Consider the following 27,292-nt stretch of genomic DNA (forward strand, 5'->3'; position numbering starts at 1 on the left):
CAATGAACCTCTTGGCTCATATGTAAACAAAAGAAATTGGTTTGGCACACCATTGCGCAGGCTAAAAATCCAAAAGACACGGCACCAGCTCTTTCAAGGGCCCTAACTGACTGTGTCACATCAAGGTGGATGGCTTTCCAGTGGGGGTGTTTGCAGAGGGAGCCGAAGACCGGAAAGCACCAATGATAATGTCCCGCTAAGCCCATCTCTTAAAAGACCCATGGCTCCTAACTTAACAAAGGTTCCTTACCACGTTACCATATCCACGTGAAGCAATGACCCTATCCATAAGTGCACACAGAAACAGATGCAAATCAACAGCTGTCTGGCATTTCCAACGGCAATCCTGTTGGGGGGGGTGGACCATCACTGCTCAAGTTCTTTGGTTTAGAGGTCATGGCCATCTCATTCAACCAGGCTTTCTCATCTCCTCTGCTGGGACTAAGGCACATCAAATCAGTCTCAGGGCAGCTGGTCAACAGAAAGCATGGGGGCTTGAGGGCCTGGGGAACTGGGGGTCTGAGGGCCTGGGGGCCTGGGAGTGGAGGCTCCCTGTGGTATGAGTCCAGCTAAACCATCTCTCTTAGCATATGGCAGTGTAGAGACAGCAGCTAGGTCTCTTTGGAACTCAGTTTCTTTGCCAATACAATATGTCTATTAAAACTCGGGAGGGCTTCCACAGACGTTTAGTCATAAGGCATACACTGTGATATTGGTTATCAGCTTGATGTGATTTAAAAATCACCATGGAAACACACTTCTCCAAATGTCAATAAGGGCATTTCCAGAATGGTTTACCTAAGCAGGGAAGACTCCCCTGAATGTGTGTGCATTGACCTGGGTTCCTGACTGAATAAAGATGGGGAGCAGCAGACAGCAAGCTGGATACCAGCATCCATCCCTGCTTCCTGCCTGTGCATGACATGTGACCACCTGCCTCAGGCTCCTCCCCACCATGACTGACTGTGCCCTCAAACTATTGCTGAAACAAACTTTTTCTTCGGTCTCAGGTTGGGTTACCATTGCTGCAATGAAAACACCATGGCCAAAAGCAAGTTGTGAAGGAGATTGTTTATTTCAATCACATTTCCATACAACAGTCCACCATAAAAAAATAAATAAATAAAGCAGCGAGGGCAGGAATTCATGCAAGGCAGAAACCTGGAGGCAGGAGCTGATGCAGAGGCCGTGGAGGGATGCTGCTTACTGGCTTGCTCCCCTTGGCTTGGCTCAGCCTGCTTTCTTATAGAACCTAGGGCCACCAGGACAGGAGTGGCCCCACCCACGATGGGCAGGGCTCTCCCCCATCAGTCACACACAGACACACAGACACACACACACACACACACACACACACGACAAAAATGCCCTGGGGCTTGCCTGCAGCCCCAGCTTACTGAGACACGTTTACTCAGCTGAGGCTCCCTCCCCTCTGATGACTCTGGCGTGTGTGACATAGAACTACCAGCACGCCTTCCTTCAGCTGCCTTTGACGGGCATTTCGTCACAGCAGTGAGAAAACACCAGGCAGATCTACCCTCTTGTTCTTCTTTAGTGACCATGATGATCGTGATGGCGGTGATGATGATGATGATGAAAATAAGAGACTGGTGTAGATTAAAGTCATAAAACAGAACAATCAGGAGATCAGGTCAAACGGACCTTGTGATAGCTTCCCTCAGATTTCACTGTCTGGCTTGTTCTTAGTCCAAAATACTGTGTGGGCCCTGCTGAAAGCCAAAAGACTGCCAGGCCCCCTGGAGAACCACCCTCTCCCAGGTGCAATGCTGGGTGGGCATCAACCTTCTGTCTCTTTATACCAGCGAGGCTAGCTCCGCCGGAACACTCTATAGCCAAATCTGAACCCCCAAACCCTTCAGGTCTGTGTCTTCACAATGACTTCACCAGTTATTTTCCATAGTGAAAACTCAAAATTTGGTTAAAAAAAAAAATGTTTGGAGCAGAAAGGCAAGCGGTTGACATCCAGAAGGAACGCCTGTCCTGCAGAACCGAGAGGCTCCCTCTCCTCCGCATCCACACGCCAGCGGCAGCGGCAGGAGAATCTGACGCCAGTTAGGGTGGCCGCGGGATATTCGCTGTTCTTGAGGGATTGGTTTCGCCTACGCAATTGGGCCACACGCAGCACACCGGAACCTTCCCAGTTCGAACTAATCTGAAATAGCTTTTAGTTGGAATTTTCGCTGGATTTTAAATGTGAGTTTCCACAGGCTGAAGGAGGAAAGGGCAGTGCGGGCTGGGGATCTTCAGGTGGAAGGCGGATCCCGCCCCTAACTGGGAAGGTCGCTCGCTGAGGGGAGCATCCTGGGCGCGCACAGGGCGGGGGGGGGGGGGGGGGGAGGCTGCTCCGGAAGGTCCTCTCCCGCCCTCAGCACCGGTAGGCTCTAGAAAAGGCATCTCCGCAGCGTTTTGGAAAGCAGCCACCGTGCACAGCCTGGCCGTAGAAAGTGGAGACTGCTGCCTGTGAGCCAGTCGGGGAGGGCTGGCTAGGTTGCCTAGAGGTTTGCTTTTACTCAAGTCGTGACTTTGAAGGGGCTGTTCTTCAAGTGTGCGGCAGGCCTGCCCTCTCACCCCGCTCTCCGGCCTAAATCTTTGATCTGTCCTCAAGAAAGTGTCCCTCCTGCCACCCTCGGCTCCCAGCCGCCCAGAACTGTGGCGTAGAAACATTGGGCTCATCTGTCTGATTGGAAGGATTAATAAAGAGCTGATTCCCACCCTCGCCCTCTACGTTGTCCTAAGGAGGTTAAACGCCACACAAGGCCCGGACGCCAGCCATAGCATCCAGGATTGGGGACCGAAAAATGCAGGGATTCCGAGACCCTCTTTGCGCGCTCAGGCCACCCTTCCCTGGCTCCCCAGCTCTCAGCCCCAGTCAAGGGTGCGGGCGCGCACCGATGTCTCCCCCCAGCGGCCGTGCGCGTGTCGCCGCAGGAACCCGGCGGCGGGGGTGGCACGGCGCAGTCAAGCCCGCGGCTCCGCCCCGCGCCCCCCCACCCCCACCCCCGTTCCCGGCCGGCAGTGCCGCCCCCTCCGCGCCGCGCTCGGCTCAGACGGAGCAACCGCCTCTGCAATGTCAGCAGCCGCAGCGGCGGCGGCGACGAGAGCGGCAGTGGCCCGGGCCCCGCGGTAGCCGCCAGCGCCGCACGGCCCGGCAGGCGCGCAGCGCGACTCTGCGGCCACCTCGCTGCCTCGGGGCGCCGCGGGCGAAGGGGCGCTCCACGGCGCGGCTCTCAGACTCCGGGCCAGCCGGTCCGCGGCCGCGCACAAAGGACCACGGACACCGGGCGTCCGGGGACTGCGCCCAGGGACCGGCCGGGGACGGCAGCCGCGCCGCGTCTCCACGCCTCCCCTCCCTGGGCTGCCGGAGCCCTCGCCCGAGCGGACCCATCATATGACAGCGGCGCCACGGTGGCCAGCGAGCGCCGGTGCTGCCCTCTCCGCTGCGCCACGGCCGCCCGCTCCTGAGGTGGCCCTCGTCGCGCCCCGCTGAGCGGTCGCCCGCCGCCGCCCGGACCCCCGAGCGTCCCAGCTCTCCGGCTCCGGGACCAGGAGCCTCGGGGAGACCCCTCCAGAGCCGAGCCTAAGATGGCCACGCTGCTCCGTAAAATCGGGCTCATTCGCCTGCACAACCGGGACACGGAGGACCCCAAGCACCACCACAACCACCGCGGCGGAGGCGGCGGCCAGCAGAGCGCGTCGCTTCGCGGCAAAGGCGGCGGCAAGAGCGGCGGCCACAAGCAGCAGCAGCAGCAGCAACAGCAGCAGCAGCACCCCGGGGGCGCGGGCGACGCCAGCCCGGGGCCCGGCAAGGGCAAGAGCAAGCGCGCGGCGGAGCTGGCCGCTCGCGACAAGCAGCCGCAGCCGGCCGCGGGGGCGGCGGGGGCGGCGGGCGCCGGGGGCCCCCGGGAGCGGGCGGCGGGCGCCAGGGCGGGGCCGGGCCCCGCGGTGGCCGCGGCGGCGGCGGGCGGCAGCCTGGTGCCCGCGGCGCGCCAGCAGCACTGCACACAGGTGCGCAGCCGGCGGCTCATGAAGGAGCTCCAGGACATCGCGCGCCTCAGCGACCGCTTCATCTCCGTGGAGCTGGTCAACGAGAGCCTCTTCGACTGGAACGTGAAGCTGCACCAGGTGGACAAGGACTCGGTGCTGTGGCAGGACATGAAGGAGACCAACACGGAGTTCATCCTGCTCAATCTCACCTTCCCAGATAACTTCCCCTTCTCTCCGCCCTTCATGCGGGTGCTCAGCCCGCGGCTGGAGAATGGCTACGTGCTGGACGGAGGCGCCATCTGCATGGAGCTGCTCACGCCGCGCGGCTGGTCCAGCGCCTACACGGTGGAGGCCGTCATGCGCCAGTTCGCTGCCAGCCTGGTCAAGGGCCAGGTAAGGCAGCGGGACCAGGAGCCAGGGTGGGAGCAGGGGAGGGGAAGCGGCTGGCCGGGGTTGGGGGGCGGGGGGTTCAAGGCTAGGCCTGAGATGGGAAGCGATGTCTGATCTCTCTAGGGACAAGTGAGAGCTGGTCCAGCTCATCCTGAGCAGGCCTGCTGGAGAGGCTTCATCCCACACCCTCCGCTTCTTCTCCCCAAAGCATTTCTTCCTCTGTGTCGGCATCCCAGCCCCCTGGGCTTTTGTCCTACCAGAACCACCTTCACTCCCTCTGTCTCTTTCCCCTCTGATGGTCCTTCTTCCCTCCCCGCCCCTCTCCCACCACGCCCTTTCCACTTTTCCACCTTTCTGAGTCTCCCATATTCTCCTGCCCTACCCCATCTCTCCTCTCCGCTGTCTGTTTAGGTGGTCTCCAGTCTGTGTAATTACCATGAAGGTGCAAACTTTTCCTGAAGCCCAGTGTCAAAGTGTCCAGCCCAGCACATCACACACACACACACACACACACACAGAGAGAGAGAGAGAGAGAGAGAGAGAGAGAGAGAGAGAGAGAGATCGCTTTCTTCTTCAAATCTCTCAGGTGGGCTCTGTTCAAACCAGGCTAGCTGCCTGCTGCTGCCTGTTCCCTCCTTCGGGCAGCCACCCTTATAAAGGTGAAAGTTCTCGGGGAAGGCTCTATCCAGGAAGAAGAATGGGTTGAGTCCTTCCTAGCTGTTAGGTCAGGCCAGACTCCATCCAGGGAAAGCTGTTCTGGCCAGCCCACCTCTCTGCCTGGTATTTGCCCCTTCAAAGAATATCTCTGGGATAGATGCTGGACCTGAGTCTCTTTCGGACCTTGCTTTCCATTGGGGGAGGAATGATTTTCAAAGGTAAAGATTCAACTAAGCGCAGAGAGTAATGCTAGGCAGGTCACCGGAGCCTTCTAGCCTATTGCACCACAAGGCTGCTTTACACAGAAACATCCCAAAACTTACCACGAATAAATGGATTCTCTGAGACATGCCTCCCACCCAGCTGCAAGGGAGAACAAGGTGGTTTTATTTTCCCATGCTATATGTTCTTGGCCAAATCTCTGGTGGACATTTCCTAAGTTGATCCTAACATCGTTTTTATCAAACCCCATTTCTATCTGTCATGGGCATCTTGAATATTTACAACGAGTTCGCGTTTTCTTTAAAAGACTCCCCAATGACCTCCACGTGCTCTTTCGCTAGCCAGCTTATCAGAATCAATCATTTCTTCCCCTAAGCCAGCCTCTGTCCTGCCCCTTTCACTGCAGGGCACACCGCACTAATCAAACACAGCTCATTCTGCCCCTTTCTTTCAAGGCTGCACTCTGAATTAAAAAAAAAAAAAAAAGAAAGAAAGAAAGAAAGAAAAAGAAAAAGAAAGAAAGAAAGAAAGAGAGAAAGAAAGAAAGAAAGAAAGAAAAGAAAAGCATCCCAACTCCAGCACAAAGGTCACTGCATCCTGAGACTCCCAAAGGAGTCGACTGGGCTTGAGGGCTCTAGAGCAAGTGCTATGGCACTGAAGGCTGATGCTTTGACAGCCGGCTTCCTCTGTCCTACAGTGAAGCACTGGCTGGAAAACAATGCATGTGATGAGTGCCTGCTGCTGAGACAGAGGGGCTTCGTTTATTTTCCGTTGGGGCTTATGTGAATGCAATGAGGGATGGTCCTCTGAAATGCCATGGTCATTTACTTCTCCATCAGTTCTTCAAAGGGAAAAGGATTTGAAGGTTTGGGGAAGAGAAATGTAATTTTGTCCCATAGACTCATTTTGTCCCATAGTCTGTAGCATTGTGGACTGGACATATTTTAGCCTTCAGCCTGCATTCGGGGAAACAAGGATTTTGAATGAGGAAGTGGGATTTGTGAAGAGAAATGTCTTGATAAATAGTCTTGATAAATGTCTTGATAAATGCTGTGAATACCAACAGCTCCCTTCATGTCATTCTACCTCCAGGTCTGGGTGTATAAGTTCTCTTTCTCTGTACCCATTTTCTTCATTAATTGATAAACAAGTAGGTCCTGTTCCTTCCACCTGCCAGGTTGCATTGCATTGTCTGATGAGATGTGGTACTTTTTAAATGATGGTCAAAACACAATATATTTTAAAACAGGAATTGACTTTCTCTGTATTTCCCATTGGCTGGTTTCAACATGCAGTCTCCACATGAAATATTCAAGTGCAATGAAAGAATTGAAGAGATGAATAGTCATTAAAATTTTAGGGACCTGGTATGACAGAATGGCACACCCCTGGTAACCTGAGGACTTGATGCCCTTTGTCCCTTTGTAGATCCATGGCCCAAGGGCTGCTCACTGCACATGTGGTAGTTACCAAATTATTTTCATAGTTACAAGTAATGTACTTTGGTCCAGTCCAAATACTAATTAGCCATTCAAAGGAAGCAGGGCTGCTGCTCAATTTGTAATTACTTTAAAGGGCTGCTGTACTCTAGTGACCATCCTCTGTTTGCATTTCTTTGTAGGGTTCCTCTTCTTAAGATGTAGTTTAAAAAGCTTGTTTGTCCCTTTCATATAGGAAAGCACTCACTTAGCTTCCTGAATTGAGAAAACGCCCTACCAGTGTCTTCAGAAAAATCTCAAGATGACTTTAAGAGTTTAACTTGTAACATCACACAGAGGTCTAATCATGAGGTCTGCAAAGCCAAAAGCTCAGGTTTGTCCTCTGTGTGAAGAATTGAGGGATTTCATGAAGCTTTTACTAGGCTGAATGTGTGCCCTCAGGTAACTAAGGCAACTTTCATGATGCACTGTGGATTATTCTAAATGAAATGAATACATTTGTCTCATAATGCTATACTCTATGTATAAAGAGACCTAAGCCTCCTACCTGTTTATGACTAAATCAAAGGATTCTGAATAGAGACTTTTTTTCAAAATCATGCTGACATGGAACTCAAGGTGGTCCTCTCGCCTCAGCCTCCTGAGTGTTGGGGTTACAGGTATGACCCTTCACACTCAGCAAGAGAGGTTTTAGGTAACGTTTAGTTCTCTACAATTGGACGAGCCATTTCTGGGCCTTTGAAATAAGCCAGTGCTCATTTAAGAGCTCTGAGAGTAGCATGCAAACAGCCTTACCAACACAATCCGGAGCTCCAGGATGACAGTGTGGGCATTGAAATGCTTTCAGAGTTTTGTCGTGGAACTGAAGGACCCTGCAGTGGCAGCGCAGAGCTTGTATCACAAACAGTGAAACTCCGCATTCTGAGAACAAGGCCTGTAAGCCGAGGCCACTGGCTCCTAGAGTGGAGAGGAGAGCCTGGCTGCAGATGCCTCCAGGCTCACCAAGCTGGGTGTACTCCATGGTTGCAGGAATGGCAGACCGCCCTCCCACTGCTGCAGATAAAAGGCACTTGATTGTGTCCTGACTCGGGGCTCTCCTCAGACACTTGCACACCTCCTGGGTGTCCCCATTTAATTAATTAGCTATGATCGTCATCAGACAACCAGATGGCCCCTGAATGACAGTTTTTCTCCCTTCCCCTGTTCCCTCAGAACTGCATGTCCACACTACTAACAGGAGAGACAGCAACAGCTCACATTTTTCTGTCTTCAATGCTGCAGTCTGGTCTAGCTGAGCACACACACACACACACACACACACACACACACGTACACACACGCATGCACACACAAAATGCCAAGCCTTCCTGCAATGGATTCTTTCTATGACCACCATACAGATGCTTCCTGAGAGGCCAGACTCATGGGTCAAAGGTGTGAGAAAGGGCAGAGTCTCACATGACCATCTGAGTACCCTGCTGCTTCCAGGTGGACATCCGTTGGCACCTCCGTGATCATCACTGTCACCCACAGAAGCAGCAGGAGCCAACCTTCCTGCACAGGGTTCACAGGCCCTCAGGACCAAACCAGCCTTGAGTCCTCGGATACCAGTTGGTCAGCAACTGCAAGAGGGCCACATTTCTAAGACTTTTATTGATGAGGGAACCTGATAGGAGTCACCACTTGTCTGAGTGTGATGCCAAAGTGAGGGCTGTGCAGCCCATCTGGGTCCAGTAAGGTGGCAGAGCCCAGGAGCCACATTAGAGCTTGCAGTCTGCAGCCAGACCTATGCAGCCTTTTTAAAAATGTATATTTCAGGGCTGGAGAGATGGCTCAGTGGTTAAGAGCACTGTCTGCTCTTCCAAAGGTCACGAGTTCAAATCCCAGCAACCACATGGTAGCTCACAACCATCTATAATGTGAACTGATTCCCTCTTCTGGCAGGTGTAAGTGTAGATAGAACACTCATATACATAAAATAAATAAATCTTAAAAAATAAATGTATATTTCAGTATTTTATTAATTCTTTGAGAATTTTGTACATGCTGGCACTGTATTTTGATCACATTACCTTTCACTTCTCTCCCTAACTCCCCACACCCCCGTCTCTCCCAACTCCATGTCTAATAACCTACTGTCCAGTTTGTGGTGTGTGTGTGCTCAGGGGTGTGGGCCCATCAACTGACACCGGGATGACTTACCGGAGACCAAACCTTAAAGAAAATTGACTCTCCTTCTTGCAGAACCTATAAGCTGCCTGTAGCTTCTCAGCTAGGTGTGGGAGCTCAGGACTCCCCCAGCCCATTTGCTGGAATGTTCACTGGCTTGATCTGGTATGGGTATTGCAAAGACAACCATAGCTGCTGTGAGTTATAAGTGCAGAAGTCCTATTGTGTCCAAAAGACATGAATTTGATCCTGTCCTCCCTGACCTCTGGTTCTTACACACACACACACACACACACACACACACACACACACACGGGAACATACACATACTCCTTCTGTGATGGTCCCTGAGCACTGGGGGAAGGAGGGGCATACAGGTGCCCCGTTTATAGCTGAGCACTCTGTAGTCACTCTGCACTTTGACCAGCTATAAGTTGCATACAGAGTCAAGTTGCACACAGACCAAGGATCAGCATTTGCTTATGGCTTTGCAATTGCACATCATTTAAATAGCAACCCAGGCCATCATCCACTCAAACCTATGGCTTCTAACCTGCTGCAGCAGACATTGGACATCCAGAGTTCTGTTAATTAGCAAGACCTGTCGTCTGGAGGTAGTGCGGCCTGGTGGAGCCCAGACAGACCTTCATTTTCTCACAGCACTGAAAGCTAGACATCAAAGATCACAAGTGAGATATGGCCCGCTTCCCCTGAGGCCTCTGCTTGGCTTGTAGACAGCGTCTTCCCTCTTGGTTCTCACACCATTGTTCCTCTGTGGGTGCCTCTGTTCTGACCTCTTACGATGATATTAGTCCTACTGGATTCCGGCCTATCCTGAGGACCACACTGTAACCTGACAACCTCTTACAGACCCTGTCTGCAGATAAGGCCATGTTTCCAGGTTCTGAGGTTTGTGGCTTCCATATTTAAACTGGGATGAAGGAAACATACCCAAAGTCAACCCACATGAGGATTTATTAACTTGTTCAACACCTTAGGCCTTGCTTCTGGTCTGAGTAGCATCATGAGTGGAGCCAGGCTGTTGGAGGCGCAGGATGGTGAATCTTGCCTGCAGTGCCAAGCAGAGAAATGCCAGCACACTCCAGGGAAAGCCAGGGAGCCTACATCCTGAATCGTGTCATCTAAGGTTGGGGTGGCAAGTATGTCTGATTCACCCCAAGAGACCAGGGCTTTTAAGCTTATGAGTCAGTGTGTCGTTTTGTCCTGTGCTGCTTGGAAGGGACAGACATAATTACCAATGACGATGGCTCTGCAGCTTGAAGTATCGATATGCCTGACTATTTGGAGAAAAAAAAATAGCTCCTTGTTCTCCTATGAAGTAGGGCAGGCAGGACGACACAGACAGGACTTTGCGTCCTAAAAATAGCCCCATACCAACGCCAGTGCTGCGTCGAGCGCTCTACCCCCCCCCCCCCCCGGCACCTAGCACAGTTAATAATAGGAGCCACCTCTCCTGCCTTGGGAGTCCAGAGAATCGGAGTTTGCTAGAGCAGGATGCTAGTAAGTGTTTGCTTACCTCTCTGGTTTAACTGAAGGGAGGGGTTTTTCTGACTAAAGAGACAGCAAGTAGTTACAGCTGTATAATGGAGTACCAAGTTGACGTTCTGGCAGTACCGTGGCCCTAAGACTTAAGCACCTCCTCCCTTTCTCCCCTTTTATGCCCAGGGGTGACTCTCCTGAACTCCAGTTTAGAGGGATGTGAAATCTCTCACTGCTCAGAGTGACGTTTTCAAGGATAACTTCCAACATAAGGTAGCCATACCTTGATGTGGCGCTTGCTTGTTCCTCTGGTATGTTTTGTTGTTGAGAATCTGAAAGGTGGATTTTTACAGCAACCCACCAAGAACTTGCTGTAATGGCAGCTGTATTTCCGGCAGGGGCCATGCTTTCTTGCTGGGTGTGTGGCTCAGACGACCGGCTATTTCTACCGTTTAGTTGATCAGCTATTTGCTCCTTGTCCCCCACATTGGTTAGTCAGCACCCACTTGCTGAGATCCTACCATGATTTGTGGCAACATCACTCTTGCCTTTGCTGTGTATCTTTTCTCTACTCTGTGAGCTGCCCATGGTTCTTTTCCTGGCTCTTTAATCCAGTGAATTTCGGAGGAAATCCTATGAACAGGAGCACTAAGAGAAGCAGAACTGGGAACTCCAGGAGGAAAGGCTGGCAGGTGAGGGTGGGCATGGCAATGAAAGCAAGGAAGGAGCTGGGGGGGTGCCCTTCCCCAAGCAACAGGACAACTGTGTTCAGGAGACACATATGTGGCAGGGATCATCATGACTCCAATCTCCCTGCACCCTCCCCCATCAGGCGCAGACCTCTTTTGTTCAGACTGTTCATTATGAGCTGTCTAGAACACATCCAGAGCCTGCCAGTGCTGTCACCACAGTGGCAACCCTCTGTTTCCCATGGCCCGCACTGGGATCCGACCAGCCCTTTCTCCTAGAGTACCTTCTGGCTTTGCTCACCAGAAGTGCCCCTGTCCATCCTTCAGAACTCTGCCCACATGCCACAGCCCTGCCAGTCACAGCAATGGCTTCCTCCATCCACACTGACTATGAGACACTCCTTTTCTGTGTGTCCAGCTATGGGCTGATGATTGTATTTTCCTTCTCTTCACAGTGTCCATCTGGCTGAGCAGATGCCCCTCCCCTTCACTACCCACTCCTACTGTATAACCTAATAATGAGACCATGCATCAGGCGCCTCTGTTGTCAGTGGAGGAGGATTGTGGGTAGGCAAAAGAAACCCCTTCGACATTGGCAATCGTGGGCCTTTGTTGCTTTGTAGGACCAATCCCTGAGAGCTGATGGCCTATTGCTCTAAGCCTTAGAAGCCAGAGACTTAATGGCTTTCACCTCTCAAATTAGAGGCTCTCTTTGGACTTTAACTCCCTGTTCCCTGGTACTGGCAGCTGCATGAACTGCAGCCTCTGGCAGCAGTGAGCAGTGGCAGCAGACAGTGGCAGGCAGCAGCAGGGGATTCTTTCTGGTGTTCTAGCTCAGCGCTGGCCTCAGATGTTGAGCCCTCAGTGTTATGGTGACAAGTGTGATACTCCAAGCTCTAGAGTGCCCCAATGCTCAGCCCTTAACAGGGACTAGTATTGCAGCTTGCAGACCTAAGGTGACTGAGACCATTGGCCCTTTGGCATCTCCCAGAAGCCATGTCCCGCAGCTTCTCACCAGCAGCCCTCTGTCGTTTCTGCCCCAGGGAAGCACTCAGGTGCGTCAGCCGTTCTCTCGTTACTACAGCCAGAGACGGTCTCAGAACAGCTGGCACCAGACCTCTTGCTATCACAAGCCGTGGGGAGCTCTAGATGTCCCTGCAAGTCCCCTTTTGCTTAGGTTAGAGGTGGAGCACTTCCCCCTGTGGCCAGCGCTGCCACCGCCTCCCTTTCTTCATGTGACCAGCTCAGCCCACTGAGCTAATGATGAAGACAGGCAAGAGAAGGGTGCTGACAAATGCCTTTCATGTCCAGATGTTAACTGTCCAGATATGACAACACCTGAGGACGGTAGAGGAGGCTTCTCCTCACTGACTCCAGAGTGAGGAAGCAGCATGTGTTAACAGCCAGAAAGAGAATTTGGTAAGGGCCAGTGACCATAGTCCTGGATGCAAATGAAAGATTACATTTTTACCGGTCACTGAGGTCCCTCATGGAAACAAGTGACCACCGGCGGAAGTGTTTCACCTCTAACCTAACCAAAGTGGACTGCAGGGACATCTAGAGCTCCTCAGGGCTTGTGATAGCAAGAGGTCTGGTGCAAGCTCTTCTGAGACCGTCTCTGGCAGCAAGCAGCTGTGATTGCCATGTAGCTTCCCCAAGGCATCATGGGATGCTCAAAGCAGCCAGTGCTGGCATGAGGACAGCCCAGCTGGCTGCTCATGGCAGTTGATTGGCTTAAGGCATCTACATTTGAGACACAAGATAAGTGTCTAACACCTCTAGGGGAGTTAAACTGTCCCAGCATTTTAATTTATTTTAAGAAAAAATAAACATTAGGAGGAGTTGCTTACAGCAAAGACGTCTCATTAACATTAACAGTGGTTGGAGAGTGTTTAATGGTGCTCTGACAGTGCCTAATGCCTACACTTACCCCAGAGAGAGTGGGGCCCCTCTAATTGGTACTGCTTCCTAGGAGCCAGCTGCTTTCACAGCAGTTCCATGGATGATTTCATTAAGTCCTGGCAGCACGCTATGAGGTGGGTGCTGGTTTTATTCTTTCTTCACAGAGGAGGACACGGAGGGATCTCAGGTGAGGACTCACGCGCCAGAGACAGAAGGGGAGAAAGGGACAGGGCTTAGCCACCATCAGATGCTCCAGAGCCAGAGCCATCCATCACTTCTAGCATCTACCTGGTTGGCAGCAAGAGCCGCCTAAAAAGTGGCATACAAACCTGGTTTGTTCAGCACAGTGACTGTGGATGGTATGGTGATCTTCACACTCCCTGTTGCCTCAGCTCTCAGGACTGGGTCATGAGGGAAAGGCAGTGTGTCCAGCAAAGTGTAGCTACAGTTCTGAAGTATAAGCAAACCCAAAGTCCATAGAGCTTGTTGCATCTATTGTGAGAACGGTAAGCATGCTTTAATTCTTTGAAACTGTAAAAGAAAGATAATTATCACCATTTTATTTCTTCTCTATACAAAAGAGAAAAGCATTTTAAAGATTCTGAAAATAACTCAAGAATGGAGTGCCTTTTAAAGATAATTACCACATTGGTAAAATCAGTAAGATTGAAGAAATTACTACTTTAAATATAATTTCCGTAAAATAAATACCAATTTTCCGTCACAATATTTAGCAAGCATTCCCCTTCACCCCCAGAAAAGTTGTTAGATTTTTGATGAGGGAGATAAGGAAATGCTATGACTATTTGATAAGATCACACTTCACATTAAAATGTGCTCAGCCCATTTAGGAATAGCAGAGGAAAATCTCTGGATAAATGTCATTAGGGGTACTTCCTGTTTTTAATCTTGGAAATCAGACTTCTCCAAAATTCAAAATACGAAGTTACAACTCTTTCGTTATCATGGCAGTGCTAAATAACAGCTTTGTGGGAGGTTTGAAGGGGGGATTGCAGTCTTTGGACCTCTTGGAAACACAGCTGTTAGAACCCTGCTTCTACCCTTCTGATGACCATTACGACTTCTGAGAGTTAGGAACAGTGCACTGTGACTTCCTGGGAGGAGTTAGCTGGGAATCCAGTGGAATCGTATCAAATACATACTGATTGCTGCTAGCAGTCATTTGTCTGGGGTCCTGGGAGATTAATGGCACACCTTATTATTGTGCCTTCCTGGCAAGGGGAAATGGAGATTTTACAGAAGAAACCTATCAAGAATGGAGTTTGTTATAAGTTACACAAATTGTAGGCGACTGGACATTATAACACTATGAAACATAGCTTTTTAAGAGTCCTCAGAACATCAATATTATAAAGTAGTGTACTATATCCTATTTCCCCTTCTTTGGAAGATACACAGAGTAGTATATGAATCATAGCTTGGGTTTTTGTTTGTTTTGGTTTGGTTTGGTTTAAAGGTTTTTGTGTATAAAGGGATGCATGCATTGAAGGGAGACAGAAGACAATCTTAGATGTCATCTTTCACTGTCCATTAAAAAAACAAACAAATTAAAACAAACAAACCAAAACAGTCTCTCTTCACCACTCTGGAGCTCACCAAATAGGCTAGCCTGGCAGGCAAATGAGCCCTGGGGACCTGCCTTTCTCTCCCTTGCCAGTGCTAGGGTCTAGGGCTCCAATTGCAAGGCAAGCTGCCTCCTCAACCCTTCCTACAGCTCCCACCTGCGGTGTCTGAGGATTTGGAGGGAGTGCCTGCCATCTCCTCCCCTGTCTTCTTGTCTCTTTTTTCCCTCAAGGTTGGCCTGGAGGAGAGAGAAGGCAAAAAGGAGGTTTCTAGCCCACAGTATCAAGGCCGTGTTCTCCAGGGACAGCACCTGCGTTCCATGTACAGGCAGGCAAGCAGGACGTGGAGGGCTTCTGAGCCCATCCTTGCGCTCAGAGCCTTTTGGCCATCTTTGTGGTGGGCATTATAAAGCACAGCAATCTGAGAGAGCTCAGAGAAGATTTTTTTTTCTGACTGTCCCAACCCATAAAATTACATAAAGCTTTAAGGACATTATCTTAATTCATAAATAAAACTAACCTGATAAAAAGCGAGCTTGAACTCTACTGAATTGAATTAGGGTGATGATTTTATTAGTAATTTTGTTCAAAAAGGATCCTGGCATCTGCCTTTTCATTAACAGTGAAGATGAAGTTTCTGGTTATTCCTGAGGATCAGGCAAGGAGAGAGAGATCCCTGGAATGGCTCCCCACAGCACACGGACCTGCAAGGTCACCTCCACAGAATAATGCCTTTAGAAGCACAGAATAAAATGCATGAGAAAGCTGTCATGGCTGACTACAGTTACTACATTTTGTCATATGATAGGCTGAACTATGAAGTAGGGCAACCCCCTACTCACACACTCTCGGAGCTGAGAGTCACAGCCAGCAGGTCCCAGCAGCTGCAGTCATGGACTCTGCGATACTCACAGATGTGGACAACTATGATGTGACTTGTATAAAATGTGGGATTCCCCTTTTTGTTTGTGCTATTGTCTGCATTGGGGTCTCCCTCTTAGTCCAAGCTAGCCTGGAACTCATTCTGTGCCACAGGCTGGCATGAAGCTTGAGGCAATCAATCCTCCTGCCTCAGCCTGCCAAGTCTTTCTACTAATGACAAAGTCATGGTGCTGTTATTGTGGTTTAATTCAAACAAGTTAGTGAAGGTAAAGAAGCTCTCCACATCCCAAGCAGCAGCCCCTGAGAACACTTGGTTCAGAAGCTTCAGGTGGCATCTACAGCAAGATGGTGGCAGCCTTGGGAATGCTCTTAAAGCTTATTCTGTTCTACAGGGCGTGGCAGAACTGCGGGTGAGAGACTTAGGAGCCACACATGGCTCTGTGGTGTTACTCTTGGGTGGGATTAAGATGAAACCCTGGATTGGGTGGCAGGCACAGGCTCCAATCGCATTGTTTCTCCTGACCACACTTTACCACTGGGCTTAAGGTGCCTCCCGGAAAGATCAAAACCACTCACCCCACCGCACAGGGGAATCCCACACTCACTGGTAATGATGAACATGGTGACTCCTAGAGAGGAAGTGATGAATAGATGGTTCTTCTTTGATGGTCTAGAACTTACTAAAATACTCACGGTAAAACTATAGCCACAAGCCCAGCCATGCATTTGCACACAACACTCACTATGCAGTGATCTGCTGTTGTAATCAGTGTCTCCAGGTCACACTAGCATTGGGTTGGCTCAAAGGTCCCATACTCAGCCCCAACTCAATCTGAAGAAGCGCAGGATAACCCCACTTTGTCCTCTAACCACTGCAGCCTCTCTGGATGGGCCCTTGTCATGGGCTTGGTGGGCTTTACCTCATCAAACATTTTGCATCATGACACACTGGCTTCTGACGGTGACCTACCCAAGACTGACAGCTGATGCACGTGGCTCTCTAGCTATTGCCCAGCTGCCTCCCCTTGCACTATACTAATTAAATTTTGCTTTCTGCTAAAGAGTTGGGAGTTTGTACCTTTATACTCTAGTCAGCTCTGGTCTCCTTAAGAAGCCCCATCCTGTGGCTGGAAGATGGCCCAGTGGCCGAGATCTCTTGCTGAACAAGCATGAGGACCTGAGTTCGGACCCGTGTACAAAGCCCTGTGGCCTGCTGCAGGGCTGTGCTGCAGTGTCAGTGCTACTGTGCCGTGGGGAGGCCAGCACAGAGAATGCAGGATCGCTGTGATGTGCTGGCCTCCAGACTAGCTCAGGAAAGGATTTCACCTCTCCATGGTAGTAGAGTCTACAGGGATACCTGAGCCAGAATGGGTCTGGGTGTGTTGCCATAACCACCATTGTAGGCATCATGTGGTTTTGAACATCATGGTCAACAAATAGAAACAGTTCTACCCAGCAGCTCACATTGCTTCCTTATAGTTTTTTTTTTTTTTTCACTTTTTTTAAATTTGTGTTTAGCACTTCTTCCATTGAAGAATTTCACTACGAAGCTTTCCAGCTGGCTTCTCCTACCTGAAATCTTGAGAGTCTCCTGACCACCTTTGCTCCGGTCATATCTGCAGCTCCAGAACATGCACAAGTCTTAGCATCATGCTGGCCATTCCCAACATCATCACATGTCCCTGAAATCAGCCAGATCCCTCCCTAGCACTAGGGAGCCACTCTTGGTTGGAAGCACAAACCTGGCAGGATATTCCGTAGCTTTTAGTCAGTGATAATGTTCAGGTCCCTGATAGGAGAGTAGCTTGATAGACATAAGGAAGGCTGACTTTGAGTTGACCATCTCAGGACTGTTGAATGGCTCCACGCCATCTCTGTGAGCAGAAGAAATGAGCCTTCAGAACTACCTGTTTAGCAGTATAGTAGTTTGAATGAGAATGACCTCCATAGGCTCGTGTATTTAAATGTTTGGCGCTTACTTTGTAGAACTGTTTTGGGAAGGATTCAGAGGGGTGGCCTTATTGGAGAAGGGCTGTCGCTGAGTGTGGGCTTGGAGGTTTCAAAAGCCCAAGGTATTCCAGTCAGCTTGTGCATTTTCTCTCTGTCGTTGTTTCCCCTCTGCCTCCAACTTGAGGATAAGATGTAAGCTCTCAGCCTGCCTGCTGCCATGCTCACTCCCATGATAATCATGGACTCACCCTTTAAAATTGCAAGCAAGCCCCCAATTAAATGCTTTCTTTTGTAAGTTGCCTTGGTCATAGAGTCTCTTCACAGCAATATAACAGTAACTAAGACTATCAATACCCAACTACAAATCACTCCTGCAGCCCAATGCCCTCTGACCCGAATGTGGGAGGAATTGCCTGAAGGATACCTAACAAGCCTCCAGCATAGGTGCCAGGAAAAGAGTGGGGGCTTGACCTACAGGTGCTGGAGTCTATAGTTGAGGTGCTGAAGACCAAGCCTCTAATTTGTGTTCATATTTAGAATAAACAGAGCACATGGGAGTTTCTGAAAGCTGGAAACTAGAAGGGATTTTGGTATAAAAACAAGAGGCCAGCAGCGATGACAAGCTCACTGCTTTCATGGGCTCCTAAGGGTGACATGACTGAACCTGATGTACCACAAATCCTGATAACGTCATCATATAAGAACATCATCATATATGACTTGCCAAGGGTCCAAGACTGACAGACCTCTAATTAGAGAAAAATCTACTCAGCATGCAGACAGAACAAGTGAGCCCGTCCGGGGATTCAGAAAGTGCTAGACCACCTCACCCTCACTCATCTCACCCAGGGGAGGACCAACCCTCCATAGTCACAGGACAGTGGATCTGAATCTGATTGGAATGCCCATACTTCACCATTAAGTTAAGACTCCCGGAGGGGCTGAGGGAAATGTTAGAGTCGTTGTGTGGGGGAAGGCTATGGGATGGGCTGTGAGAGACTGTTTTGTAAAAATTGGGTCTCAGTAAAGAGAAGACCGTGGTATCAACTGGTCCTGTAAGCCAAGCCCAATGGAATGGTGCAAAGAAGGACACATAAGCATGTGCCTAGATGGTATTGACCATCCAGCTTTTCCTTTTCAGGTCATTCTTTTCCACATAATCATAATTAAAATTGGTACAATCTTAATTTTGTACCCAATCTTAATTTTCTTCTCTTTCCTTCAGTCTCTTTTATTTTTTTCTGTCTCCTGCTGTTCTTTTAATTGAGTAAGTCATAACATTTAGGGATAGATAATGTTTTAGAAAAACACTGCAAAATATTCAAGAATGTTTTATTTTGAAATTGGGTGAGTAAATCCTTTATACCTTTGCAAACTACATTTGAAATGTGGCGTGTATGTAGGTGAGTTTGGGGAACAGAAATTACTGGAAGAAAAAGAGCCACATGGGTAGATACAGAGGTGTGTAATGTGTTCTCAGAACAGATGTGGGGCCGGGGCATGTGACACATGACACCCTCCATTCCTTTTCATTGGCTCATGGTTTGGTGCTGCAGATTTGTGATGGGATTTTATACCAGAATATTCTTAGGACTTTTAAAAACAAATGCCTCAATCTCACACTAAGCAAAGTTATAAAAGGAGGTGTAGTCTCCAAGACTTGCAAGACAAGTTCACTATTTCCATCGCACTAAGACTTCTTAGTGCAAGCCAAGACCTCAGTGGCTTGGGATAAGCTGAGGCGGGTCTAGCACCATCTCCCTGTTCTGTGAAGATTTTTTTCTTTATGCAGTAGTAAGTTTTGCATATGAACAACAAATTCCGTCTTGGACAATTTCAAATGCAAGGTGATGAGATGCAGTATCTAGGCAAAAGAGAACTGAGGAAAAAAGCACGTGCTTCCCTCAGACGACCACACACCTCCTGGGTGTTTCTCCACTTGCCCGTTTAAGACCTCATCAGAAGTGGCTGCTTCGCTGGTGTGATGGAAGATGGTAGCTCATTCCTGGCTGCATTTCCCAGCTAGAGAAGGCCTTAGACAGCACATGGAGGTCACCAAGAGGATAAGATAGCTTTTGCATTTTCAGTGCTCCTCCTGGACCTCAAAGCTATTGACCACTGGCAGCAGATGATTCGAATCTGGAAGCTATGACAGGAGAGACTAGTGTAGCCCTGGGAACTTGCCTGGTTGCACCTGAAGTGTCCCACAGAACCCCAGTGCAAAGCTAAACGCATTAATGACCTTTTGAGAATGGATTCATTCTGATTCAAGGGGCAGATCTTTTTTCCATCCTGGTGTTTTAACCTCTTCATAGATGGATATTTATAACTCTTAAGGACCAATGGTTTTGCTGCCCGGAGAGAAGCTACAGTTTGAGGGACCTGTGAAGCCTCATCACAAGAATCAGGATGCTTCTAAAATGTAGCTACCAATGTTTCTTTCATAGACTCTCCAAATTTCAGAGCTGAGGGGAATCCAGTAGTAATGAGCTGGTGTCTCCACGAGAGAAACTATTTTAACTTCATAGGAAGAAGTCAGGAAGGGAGGGAAAGTTGGTTGTCACTGAGTCATTTGTGCCAGGTTCCTATGTTTCTCAAGTTTGGTTAGCACCTTCTGGTCCCTCGGGATGTCTGAACCACGCTAGGACAGACACCTTGCCAGCATGCCACTTTTTGGCTTGCCTGCCTACCCTGAGGTTGCTTCAGAAGACTCCAGTGTGCACAACACACACAGCTGGCTTGATGTTAAGGAGGCACATCTCACAGTCTTAGCTCACCTTCACATTTCCATGTCCAAACCTCAGAGCAAGATTCTACCTGCAGTCTCCATTAGGGCCCAGTGGTCTGCAGTGGGAAGCATTTTGCTTGTTACTAAGTGTATTTGAAGGTTACCGTCCTCTGTGAGCATCCTAAAGTCAAAGCCCTCTGTTGTCCCACTCATGTGCCCAGGCTACTTCACTGTCCTACTCTCCACGAAGCCTGTCCCCTTCTTTCCAGGCTCCCACTGAGTAAGTACTGTCCTTCCATCCCCAGAGCTCTGTCTTGCAGTTTCCTTGAACAGCCAAGCCATGTGTCCCCACTCTGTGGGTGAAATAAGCCCATAACAGGTCTGGTTGCTGGTACCTACAAGCTATTGCAAGGTGTGCCTATGAAATTTGCCCAGCCATCTGTGTTTTGGGTTCTATTCCTAGTCCTCAAAAGTAGAGAAATTCATGAAAACATCCTCCAGAAGAAAGGCTGGAGGGATCATGGGACTCCTTGGACCAGCCCAGGCCTTGCACCTAGAGGACATTCAGTAGATATTGCCAAATGAAGCATAACAGGTGCCCTTGGGGTATAGCAAGATTATGATTCATTAGGGAAAGCTGGAGGGTTGCTGAGAGCCTGGTAATTGCAGTGTCGGAAGAGCGGACATTTTTAGCAACAAAGCCACACTCTGCGCAAGGACACTCTGGTTGACACCAAGGACAGAGCAATTTCACTCCCAGCACCATGAGCATTCCATGCGATCTGAAGTTTCTGCTTTTCTCTCAGCATCACATTTACCAGCAATGGGGTTTCAGTGAATGTAAATTGGCTCTGTGTAGTTTTGTTTGTGGCCAGTAGCCTTTGAAGTGTTGTTTTGCTGTTTGCCTGGAAATCAGCAGACGGACACTGGAGGAGTGAAAGAATTGCTCAGTGCCCTGAGCCTGCCAGGCAGCATGTTCAATATGTTATTTATTTTATGGAGAAATTCAGTGTGAAATTTAGTAATGTTTGACAATCTCTGTACTCGCTTCTTATTTTTTCTTTGAATTATATTATTTTACTTGCCTGGTTAATAGTCACAGAGGAGAACAATTAGTAAGTGGTAGTTTTCTCAAACTGGTTGCCACAGACACTGACAACTGTGAGAAGAGCCCAGTCCACTGCGATGCATGCCAGGGAGAACATCTTTGTTTATTAGTCTGCACTTTGTATCTGTTGTCACTTTACTGGAAAGTAGAGATGTGTTAGAATATCCCCAAATACCACCACCAGTCTGCCACCAAGGCCCAAGGGCATGCTAGGATCACCCCTCCTTCCGATTCCGAGCAGACACAGAGTTCATGCCTCCAGCCACCCCACACTTTCATCTGCATTCTTCATTTGACAAGGCCCCTGCCTCCTGCCTCCTTGCAGCTTTGAACTCTGCAAACATGAGGCAGGCTTGGTTTTAGCCACTTACGTCCGCAGAAGGTAGCGACGCTGCCAGAGGCCTGGATGCATCTCCTGGATCCAGCTGCTCAGCCACCCAGAGAGTCCTAAACATGTTTGCATTCTTGGTTGCCAAGGCTGGCCAGATGCAGACATTTAGGAGATTTTCCATAAACCGCATGAGTCATAACCTATCAAGATAGCTAAGGGCTGATTCTCTGTGTGTGCATATACATATGTGTGTATGTGAGTGTGTATAAATATAGGTGCATGTATATATGTATCTAAGAAATTTGTAAAGTTAAAATGAATAAGTATTTAAATGAATAAGTATTTAAAATACTTATATAAGTTTATATTCAAAATAGAAATACGTGTAGACATTAACAATTTAACTTCAGGATGCTCTCCCTAATGTTTGCAATATGACAATTAAAATGATCTTTAGATTTTCTTCATCTAAATGTACCTTACCCTTAGAGGCAATTAAATCACAAATGGCATAAATAGGTTTTTTCTGTTGCTGCTAACTTTGGCCATTTTCCCTCATGGTGGTAACTGTTTAATAGAGAGGCAGGAGGCTCACCAGTTCCATCCTTCTATGATGTTTTATAATTTAGCTGGAGGGGACCCTGTCTCGGTCTAAGCAAACCAGACATGGTGGCACATGCCTATAATCTTCACAATTTGGGAGACAGACACAGTCAGATTTCTGTGAGTTCTAGGCCAGCCAGGGAAAGAAGGAGAAGGAAGTGTAGGAGGAGGAAGAAGAAGAAGAGAAAGAAGAGGAAAAGAAGTCAGAGTTTGAGGAAGCAGGTGGTAGGGGGCTTCATTGTTATCCAGGGATGATCTCTAAGAAACCGCCTCTGTCCACCTCCGTTGGCACCAACAAGCCAACTCGAGTCTGGTACAGTGGTCAGTATTACTCTGTACTTCTTTCTGTGACTTTCAGAGGTTTGTTTCTTCCTGAAAGGTCCAGGAGGACCCAGCAGGACAAGTGTGTGAGACTGTGGTGCCATGTTGGCTGTCTATCGTCTGTAGTTCGTAGGGTGATTCTCTTACTAGAGAACACCCTGGATAACTGTATGAAGACTATGCAGCAGCACAGCTGGAAAGGAGAAAGTGGACATTCTGAGATCCCACTTGCCAGAGGTCGTAGGCTTTCTTGGCATTCCCTTGTGCTCACACAGGAACACAGGGCCAGCCCTGCACAGTGGCCTGAAGCTCACACATGTCTGCACATATTCACCAGCCTTCTTTCCACTCCATTAAAGACGGTTAGCCCTCACACCCGATCCCCTCCCCACTGAAAGAATAAGAGTACCGTGGATGGCCTGTGCCAGGGTCCTGCAGCCCTTCCCTGACATCAGGAGTGTGCATAGCATAGTCTGTCCTACACATCAGGTTTCCTCTTGCGTTTTCAATACTGTAAAAGAAACTTCAGAAGTGAGGTGCTGAGTCAAAAGATGGTGCCACACTGCTTACCAGTCAGTTGTGCATCAGCAAATTTCCCTCTGGAGAAGTTGCCAAGAGCATCCCATTATGAGCCAGAGGCTGGAGTCCCTGGTCTCTTCACCCTACAAGCATAGTCCCAAGTACTCTCATTGGTAAACATGGCTCAATTTTTAGTGGATTCCCCTATACTATTGGGACTTTGCATCGTGCATCGACTTTCCTGGCTGCATGGCTTTTGTTACCAGTTTCTTAGAATCTCTCCATTGCTGGTTCTTCATTTCCCTGTGGGATTTAGATGTTACCAGTATTTCCTACGTTTTCTCTGTTCTCCTCCTCTAGTTTTTTAATGGAAAAACAAACTCTAGGTTGGAAGTAGTTGCATCCATCTATCTTTGGTGGTAGGGCTGTGCATAGATGATCCCTCTCCAAGCTCTCATTGAACGTACTCTGTCTGCACCAATGACCCAATGGCCTTCTGTTTCCCTCCACTTGGAGTCTCTCTCTGTACCATGTAGGCTAAGATCAGCTTCACTTTTTCACACACAGTGGATGGCTTTCTTGTCCAAGTTTTTGTGACTAATGAAAACATTTCAATTATTCTCAGGAATTTTTCTCATAGCAGAAAGCTCTGGTCCCCACATGTAAACAGAGCCAAGTCTGATACAGGTGTGGTTCCTACATCAGGTTCCCACCCCTAGCCTGAAGTTCACAAACATCAAGTCCACAGCATGTGGACTGGGAGGACTCTACAGTCTCTTCCTACATGTACACACAGGGGACTCATCACTTGGCCTCCCTCTTGCTTTCTTCTCATGCAGTCAGTCCAGCTGTAAAGGAGACAGGAATATAAGACTCACACAGCTGTTGAAGGTGAGGTGCGCCAGTGTTCCCCATCATGTCACGTTCCTCAACAACAGCCTGTCCCTTGCCACTTCGGCGTACTTGATTCTGCCTTCCACAAATGGTAAAGCTCGTCTAGTAGTGTGTCTCAGTGATAAGAACGCCCTCAAAAAATCACAATAGGAAGTAAAACGAAGCCAGAGACTAACTGGATCACTTCAAATACGAAGATGGACTAGAGCAGGGTTTTGTTAGCCTTTCAATCATAAAGCGAGCCAAAGTCAGTACCACAAAAACAGAGTTGAGGGGAATTAATGTCTTTTGCTGTGTACAAACCACACCTGATGAACTTTCCCGTTACGAGGAAAAGGGCAGCTTGGGTTACTCTTTAACTCCTTTCAAGGCCCCCTGAAGCTCTGCACAGTAGCTCCGCCAACGCGGCGTCACCAGCAAACAGCCATGGCACTTCCCACTTTCAGCCAAGTTACTAGATTTTTACTGTGGCCCTCAAGCGTTCTGACATTGTTGACATTGCTGTAAGGACTATTCCCGGGGAAGCTGTGATAGAACCTGAGTGTGGCTGAAGGTCTGATTCTGCAGGGTTGAAATGGCATGCATGAGGCTGTGAAGTGATAGTCATGGAGTCTGTGTTGATTACCTGGCCACTACAGATCCTTTGCCCTCAGGATGTCAACAGTGATGACAACACGTGCGGTATGTTGGACACTGGCAGTTCCGTGGCACTCATCAAGGCTGGCATGTTTAGAAGTCCACGAGGGGCTGACATTTCTGTTAACATTCAAGCATTATGGGGTCCAGCCCTGATTCTAGAACTAGACAGAGGTTTAGGGTGCTGCCCTGCTATCACAGAGAAATTACCTGCCCCCAGTTCTTCAATCACCCCCTCGTGAAAGTACAACTGTGTTTAAACTAGCCCCGCTCTAATCTGTGGAACGCCACGTGGGACACGTTGAGAAATGCAGTATGTGCATCCTACTTCTGAGGCTCGTGTGGGGGCTGCACTTCCGGTAACAGAGGGCAGTTGGACAGCCGCCATTGTGCACTGCTCCTCGAACTTGCCTAAGCCCCGCTGGATGCTGGGTATAGAGCTGTGCGGGGCTTACAGTGCAGAGTTCAGTACGTGAGCCTCGAGTGCAGTCAGGGTCTGCACTGCACAATCCATAGCCCGCTATGTGGCCTTGTATACTAAACCTTGCCTCAGTTTCCTCATTGCCGGGAGAGATTGTAGAATTCTCACCTGGATGACAATTGGAGCGTTTATACATGTCCTAGAGCAGGAAGTGGTACAAACTTACCTGTACCAGAGTATAAAGTAGACATTGTTTGAAGATTTCCAGGGATGCTCATAAAATCAGATGGAATTCTTTTCTCTACTTATATAATTCTTACTCAAAAAGCAAAGCTATATTGCCATATGCCCATACAAATTAAGGAACTGTTAGAATAGACCCTCAGAAAATGGCTTGGAGGTGCTAACAGCAATCCCAGTCACTTATGGAAAATGTCTTTTTAATTTTATTAGGTCAGACAAAAATCAGTTCCTCTGTTTTCTAAGCTTTTCAAAAGAGACTAGAAACTGGAATTTAGAATCAGCTTCCCTGCTTAATTGCAATTTTCAGTCTATTCATGGTAATAGAACAATATGTTTTTAACTCAGGTCCCCAACTTGTTTGGCAACACTCACTAAGCTGTTTCATGCCCTATCTCTGCCCTGTTTCACTGGCAACATAAAAACGTGTGTGTTGGGTCTCATTTAATCTGGGGTGGCCCCGTGTGCTCACAGCACCCATATGATACCAGCAGATCGGAAAGCCAGAACGCAGACATAGTGCCGTCCTGCAGTCACGTGGCATTCTTCTCCAGCTGGCAGCAGCACACTGTGTGGTAGGTGTGTGCTTTGTACTTGTGGCTCTGAATTGCACAAGACGCCATGTTAGTAGACCGTGGGGAGGAGGAAGAACGTGTGGGTGGCGGCAGGGTAGAGTGGAGGAGTCTGGGTTGGGGTGAAGAGAGCGTTACACTCAGGCCATAGAATAGAATGTTCTGCTCATTGCTGGTTAGGACTTGGAATCCCCAGTCTTACAAGAGGTGCATGCCCTGAAGGAGTGACAGAGCAGGCAGAATAATCTACAACTGCTGAGGTACCCGCAGGGAGACTGGCTTCAAGGGCTAGCCTCTGCTGGTGGCTGCTAGATTTCACAGCCAGGCCTGCGGGCTCTTGGAAATAGAGTGATTTGGTGAAGGGTGTTAAGATGACTTGTGTTAAGGGCACCTAAAAACAAGCACGTTGGGACCTTTGAAACCAGGGTGGTAAGTAACCTGCTGAGTCATCTGGGATCCCAGGGTTCTGAGGCTGTGGGCTGCCCCCTCCTCCTCACAGCCCTAGCAGGGAGGGGAGGAGCCTTCATTCTTGCTGAGTGGATGTTTGCTTCTGCACCTACATCCTGGCACCTCATTAGCGCCTCATTAAGCAGACACTGCAGAAAACAATTCAAAGGGTGTTCTCAGGGTAAATGTATCCAGTGCCTACAGCTCCTTATAGGGAGTTTGGTCATTAAAAGTTTTCAGGGTCTAAAGGTCCAATTTTCCCCCAGGGACGGCAGCACATTTTAAGACGGTGTTTGGGGTTTGCCCACCTGCTGGGTCACAGAGTGGCTGAATTCTTGCTGCCTCAGATAGAACACTGTTGCACTTGCTCATTAGGGAAATGTGCTGGTGAACATAACAGCCTGGGGATGTGGTGGTTCAAGGCCAAGGGCAGAGGCTTCGGACAAACGTGCTCCTGAGGTCAGCCAGTTTTGGAGAAAGGGCTGCCGGAAAAAGAAGTACCTGTGAACATGCAACGTGTTTGTGGCAACGCTCTTCAGTCTTTTTAGAGCACGGTGTTTGCCTACAATCCACTTGCTAATGACATTGTTTCCTCAGCAGGAAAGCATAATTGAGCTTTTTAATAGTCCCTTCACTGTCTTTGTTAGACACCACCTGCCATCAATAAATAAGCCAGTGACACCTCCTTAACTCCAAGAATCCCAGAGTCTCCCTAAAATGGCCTCCTATCTAAGCCAGCAGTGACACTGAAGTTTCTAGATCCTTGATAATTTAGGCTCTTCTGGGGCACCAAGCGCATCAAGAAGGGTCCACCTCACAAGTCACACCCAGCAAGCCACCCAGGTCCCTCAAGAGAGGCACCACCTTCCCCACAGCACAGGAGTTCCGTGCTCACCTGATAGTGTGTGAAACAGCCCCACCTGGGACACTGTGCCCTGAGCCGCGTGGGCTTCTGTCTAGCAAGTGTGCGGAAATGTATATTGGATGAAATTCAACTTCCTGTCCTCAGAAACATGTTCAGTAAAATAGATGAAGTAACTGTCCATATAATCTTGTTGCTGTGTTTTTATACCAAGAACAAACT

The 27,292-nt window shown here is 49.0% G+C and overlaps 1 protein-coding gene across 1 annotated transcript in view; it reads left to right on the top strand.

Moving 5' to 3' along the window:
* Positions 1-3,049: 3,049 nt before the first annotated feature.
* Ube2ql1 (ubiquitin conjugating enzyme E2 Q family like 1) overlaps positions 3,050-27,292 on the top strand; it is a 36,439-nt gene continuing 12,196 nt past the window's right edge. Inside the window, exon 1 of the mRNA XM_021640243.2 lies at positions 3,050-4,398. Coding sequence (XP_021495918.1) covers positions 3,604-4,398 — 795 coding nt within the window. The 5' untranslated portion in view covers positions 3,050-3,603. The remainder of the gene's footprint in view (positions 4,399-27,292) is intronic.

Source organism: Meriones unguiculatus, chromosome 3, assembly GCF_030254825.1.
Source record: "Meriones unguiculatus strain TT.TT164.6M chromosome 3, Bangor_MerUng_6.1, whole genome shotgun sequence".
Classification (NCBI taxonomy): domain Eukaryota; kingdom Metazoa; phylum Chordata; class Mammalia; order Rodentia; family Muridae; genus Meriones; species Meriones unguiculatus.